The following is a 6,000-nucleotide window of genomic DNA, read 5'->3' on the forward strand; positions in this document are numbered from 1 at the left end:
CTCATCAGACTTTGGGTTTTTTCAGTTTTGGCACCAACGTGGCGTTCATTTGCTTCAGTAGTTTTGAGTCCTTGAAGAAGGACAATAGCATCCCTGACATCTTGACCATCAAAATGCCAACACATTTGAAGAACTTGGCATTAGAGCCATCTAACCAGGGGCTTTATCATCAGAGAGCTCTAATTTCATTTTTGTCAACAGGCTTGCTTAGCAGAGATTTATCCTCATCGCTCCTGGTAAAATTGAGAACCTTGTTTGGAAGACCAGGACTGCAGGATATGATTTCCTCATTTTTATGACTCAAATTTTTGTAGTACTCAGAAAGTTCTTTAGAGATGCCCCCTCATGAGTGTCTAGCACTTTCCTTTGGAGTTACTCAATGACCGAATCTGGGAGTTATTTTATTCATTTACAATTTACTACCATAGAAAAAAATATATATTATTCTGGTCACCCAACTGCAGCCAATTTACTCTTTCTTTCTGCTTTAATATCTCCTCTTTTGCTCTCAGCAACCTCATTGGGTTTTCCATCTTTGAGTTTACAGTAGCAATACCCAAGCTATGTGAGTGTAGATCCAGCTGTGCTTGTGATAGAGCTTCTCTAGCATCAGATACCCTGCCATTAATATTTGAAAAATGTTTTGGTGGAAGGTCCTGAGACTTTTCTTTCAGAAAACTTAAGTTTTGGGCATATAATATATACATTGAAATACCATTTACAATTGTCTTCCAAGATTCTGCCATTGTGCTGAATCCTTCATCTTTTTTGTTAGTTCATGTATAGAGAACACCTGCAAAAAGAAAGCCCTGCTGTATATAAGAAGGTTCTGAAGTCTTTAACACCTGCCAGCAGAAATCAAGTTGCTGCTTTCTGTTCTATTCCTTACTGTGTTAAAACCTCCCATGTGAACCATGGGATGTCTTTAGCTGCTCCTGAGAGAGCTAACAACTCATTCCATAACCCCTTTCTTGAATATTATTTGATGCACATAGGAAAGAAAACCTGCTTTTACTTTGTGTGTGAGGAGAGATGTAGCTTGAGAGGTTTTGATTGCTCCTATAGTGTTGAAGATATTGGAATTTAGTTCCAGCCAAATTCTATCAACTGATCCGTCACAGCCATAGTTATGCAAAGGTCCCGTTCTGAATATTATTTGTCGCCTTAGCAAAGAATTCAGACTTTATTTTTGTTAGATTATTCAGCCTTTCTAGTTGTATATTACTCAGTTCTGCCAAAGTATCCCATTGAGAGAGAAAGAGAAGCTTGTTTCTGATGAACCGGGGGGGCTATTGTCCAAAATCCAGTGTTTATCCTCTTTGTTCACGAACTTGAAGGTATAAAATCTAGAAGATATATTTCCAAATCCCCCAATTTTCCTGAAAATCTTCTCTATTGCATTTGAACTATATGAATGGGGTGGTGGTTTGCCTAGAAATTTTCCAATTAAAGCATTGCACCATTTATTAGATCCTAGCTTAAAGACTTTTTCCTGACTTAAAGGTTTGAGGTATTCCAACTCAGAGTTGTGCCTGATTTTGTGACTTGAATAGATATCTTCTATTCATTTGTGGACTTCAATTCTGAAATCTGAACATTCAACTCTTCACAATTCATACCTTTGCCTTACAGGATTGATCATTGTTAGGTACTGACATTAAGGTCAATATCTGTATCTTGCTTTATCTCCCTCGAAGAGGCTTCAAGATTCATCTCCATTGAAACTGAAGAGATTTCTTGGATCCAAGCTACGGATTTGAACCAGAAAAGTGAAATCCAACAAAAATTTGGTGATCAAGCAGAGAAAATTCTGTTTGGCACATCCATTCTCAATCCTGCTATTCTGCCAAGAGGAAAAACCAAATTTCCCCCGTCTCTTCCTTAAAACAGTGTTCCCTGAGTTCTGGATCTTGCATTGTTATGTCTATATAAATGTTTCTGATGTTTCACTAAAAAATTCATGCTTTGCTCCCAATTTCTATCATTTTGGAGATGGACATTGACACCAACATCAAAATGTCCATTGAAAACTTCTGTACTTCGAAGCCTCGAAATTTTAGTTGAAATAAAAAATTGAGACATTCTCTGTATCAGTTATCTGCATGCTGTGTTTTTTTTATTGGGTTATATTTCTAATCCCTTCTTCTATTTAGTGTGTTGTTCTGAATGCTTTTTTCTGCATGCTTTTCAGGTCTGCTTGCATATGTTTACTTTGGATTTTTTGAACCAAGTAGCAAATGGCCTTGAGAAAGACAGCATGTCAGTGATGTTATCTTTCTATTTCATGTGTTTTTGATTTTCTGCTTTGGATTTAATGTGATTAATTTTTTGAATCTTATCACACACTAGATCAAATATTTTTCATGGAAAACATGTTAGTTGATCTGAAATTACACTTTGCCAAACTTAATTATCAGGTACTCCAATTTGCTGATTTGATCAAATGTGATATTATTAAAATTGCTGCCGACTTATTGTTTAATTTGTTGGACTATAATGGAAGAATCTTGTCTAATTAATGAGTCCTTTTGTTATTGTTTCCTTGATGTTGAAAAATTGAGTCCTTTTCTGAGCTTTGGCAGTGGGTTTTTTGTTTTTGGTTTTATCCATGACCTCCTGATTTTCTTGTGACAATTATCAGGAGATAATGTATCTATCATGCTATTTAAGATAGAGTTTATTGGGCAATAAAAAACTCAAGCTTTTGTTATCTAGTCTTAAATTCTAGCAGTTATCAGCTAGCAACAGTGACATATAAATTTAAAGAAGTATATTCCTTTCAGTTTTAATCTGTTTTATAAATTCGTAATAAGACAAGTTATATACATGCATAGTTGACAAGGAAATGATATGGAGACTTCTAACTTGAAAACTGAAACTCCAGAAAGTTTGGAATTTGTGACTTTCTTTGTCCTGTACATATTTTTGTAGTATTTATTCTCTCTCCTTTTTTCTTGCTTGTTTGTACAAGTTTGTGTTGGGGGTTGGTTGTCCTTTTGAAGGCATTGCCTTTATACTTTTATACAACTTCCATTTCTGCTCTATTGGCTAACTTTTGTCCCAATGATTTTAAGTCAGCTATCTGTTTTTACCATTCCACTTGCTCTAGGTCTGGTATCTGTCAGATTGCAGGACTTTAGCTGTTTAGTTGTGGAAAACAGTTCTCATTTCCCACTTTAGTTGTCTAAATATTACAAAAAAGTTAGCTAATTTTTCATTTTTTACAGTATTTGTATGAAATAAAAGAACAATTTAAACAGTTTTGGCACTATTTGCTTATGGAAATAGTTTTATTTTTCATTTCGAATTTTTCAAATTAAAAAAATGCCACCTTGTTTTTCAATTTCCCAAATTTGTATAGAAAAGTCGGAAAGCATCTTTTTTACTATTTTCTAGATTTCTAACTCGTAGTTTGTGTATGGGAGCATGAATTCAGATCTTGGATTTTACTTTCTGGAGATTATATATAGAGTTCCTTCTAAATTCACACAAACTCAAATCAAACCCTAAATTCATGATCTCAAATATTACCTTATATAGTTTTTGGAAAATTGAAAAACCAGTTGTCTTTTTTATAATTATTTTAAAATCTAAAAATAAAGAATGAAAAAATATTTTCCATATTTAAACAAACTCTTCTATCTTTCTAATGCAAATCTTAAATAATTAAATTATAAGCTAAATTTTTTATAATTTTTTGGAAAAATTAAAAATAGAAAATGGACAATATGTTCCACAATGAATTCCCTCAAGTCTTTCTTGGCACCATAAAGAAAGACCTTTACAAGTTCAGGAGCCTGAAGGGCAAAAATAGAAGTATTCTCATGAATGCACTCCTCCCAAGCAAGTGGGCAGCAGCCATGTTTGCGAAATGATAATAATGAAATTTTACTCTCTTTTCTCTTTCTCTCTCATAGCAAGGACTTGTCCCTAGGATCCTGAGGAAGTCCAACCCATTGCAATAAAATATTAGAAATTCCCTCCAAAGGCCATGACATCTTGAAAGAAGTAAAGATGATTCATGTGTATCATATATCAAAATATTTCACAGAAAAATGCCAGTTCTTAAATCTGCCCCTTGTTATGCAATTCAATGTGTATTATTCTTCTTCCTTTAGTTTATCACAACTTCAAGTAAATAAATATATTTTGAATATTAATATGCACTATGTGATTTAACTGCAGTTACCATCTTGCTGAGAAGAAAATCCCTTCAATCCATGGATATACAATGGGATTAAAACTGGAGCAGTTCATATTTGATGCATTTTCTTATTCTCCTTCAACTGCACTTTTTGAGGTTGATTTTTCCTCTTCTCTCACTTCCAAAGTTCTATCTGCAAATTTCAGGCCCCTCTTGGTTCAAAATTCTTTTCATTTTTAGAATGAAAAAGAGAAACAGAAATATGTAAATACTATCATTTTGTGGGTTTTTTAAGTAATTAGCGGATGCCAGTGTTGAAAAATTCAAAAAGCTACTCGTTTTGAACTGTGCACCAAACATACCTCTCTTTTCTTTATTCTGCAGGGCTGCTTGAGAAGATTACTGTTGATATTGGGTGTTTATATTTTTATTTTTATTTTGTACTGAATATTATTGTCCCAATATTCAGGTATTGAGAGAAGAAGAATTTGCTCCAGTGAAAAATGCCAATGGGTCAAATTTTGACACTCCAGACAGTGCACGGCTGCTTGTTCTTCGACTCCACAGTCGTTGGGTGGTTGCTGCAGGTGGCTTCTTAACGCATTCAGTGCCTTTATATGCAACTGGTAATTTCATGCCTGATTTCTGATGTATTTTGATGGCTACTTTTGGTGAAGAACATAAAGTAGATTGCATATAGTAGCAGGAGACAAAGAAAGCAATAAGAAAAATAGGCAAAAGCACACATTATACCCTCAATGTTTGAGGGTGCTACGATTTTGGTCCCTGATGTTCTGAGTTTTTTTAATTGGGTTTACTTTGCTTCTAATTTTATATAATACAAAATTCTAAACAAGAAATAATTTTTTTCTAAAATTGTATTTATTATTATTGTAGTTGTGAATGGTGGGGGGGTGCATGTTAGGGTGCAAATTGCTAAACTAGAATATGAAAGACTAAAATCACCGCAAGTCAGAATGTCAGGTATCAATTTTAAAAAATTTATAACAGGGGTGGCTGAAATGTCACCGCCTTCAAAACTTGAGGATGTAATATGGACTTTTGCCCAAAAAACAATGCTTTAAACATTGAGAGGCTGGAGATCTGGACAGATGACTTGGTAGTTTAATTTGATGTTGATAATGGGAGGGGGAAAATAATGACATGAAAAAAATGGTAAACTCTAGTTGCACACTGCCCCCAGATCCTCTAGTTGATATTATTAGGTTGCCTGGTTCACCCCGTCTCATCTGAGTTTCCAATTACTTTAGAAAGACTTGCATGCAATGGGAATAGAACATAGAGATTTTAATACAAGTGAGGCATGTACTCACATTGTGTAAATGGACCCAAATTCTCATGCAAATGGATTTCATGCGTGCTGAAAAATGCTAAAACTTATGTGGTGCTCTCTTCCCGTGTGAGTTTCTCTCATTTTAACCTAGAGGCTGCACATGGAACCAGTTCTATGCACTGTTCCATCCAATAATGGGCTTCTCTAGGTCATAGAATGATTATCTTACCTTGCACAAAAAACATTGATAAATTCAATCTTGCTGTCTTTACTTTAGGCCATTCCTTGTTCTTAACTTCTCTTTGATGGTGTTGAGCTCCCAGGTGTGGAAATATCACCTCTCTGCTCTTACTCTGGAGAGAACCTAGAAGCTATTTGCCGCGGGCGAACATTTCATGCTCCATGTGAGATCACATTTTAGTGGATATTTTTTTTTTCCTCACTTTGTGCGGCTGTATTTTAGTTATGAGTTTGGGAAAATGAGATAACATTTGTATCATGGTGTTCATGTGTGGGATTCAATATTTGGACTATTAAACATTTACAAGCAGATGTGCCATAA

The 6,000-nt window shown here is 34.7% G+C and overlaps 1 protein-coding gene across 2 annotated transcripts in view; it reads left to right on the forward strand.

The window, feature by feature from the left end:
* The window catches only part of LOC131159704 (UDP-N-acetylglucosamine diphosphorylase 1), a 46,902-nt gene extending 40,902 nt beyond the window's left edge, over positions 1-6,000 (forward strand). For both annotated transcript variants that reach the window (XM_058114818.1, XM_058114819.1), the window contains 4 exons: positions 2,192-2,259; positions 4,186-4,300; positions 4,614-4,770; positions 5,762-6,000. In XM_058114818.1, coding sequence (XP_057970801.1) covers positions 2,192-2,259; positions 4,186-4,300; positions 4,614-4,770; positions 5,762-5,859 — 438 coding nt within the window. In that variant the 3' untranslated portion in view covers positions 5,860-6,000. The remainder of the gene's footprint in view (positions 1-2,191; positions 2,260-4,185; positions 4,301-4,613; positions 4,771-5,761) is intronic.

Source organism: Malania oleifera, chromosome 7, assembly GCF_029873635.1.
Source record: "Malania oleifera isolate guangnan ecotype guangnan chromosome 7, ASM2987363v1, whole genome shotgun sequence".
NCBI classification, from domain to species: domain Eukaryota; kingdom Viridiplantae; phylum Streptophyta; class Magnoliopsida; order Santalales; family Ximeniaceae; genus Malania; species Malania oleifera.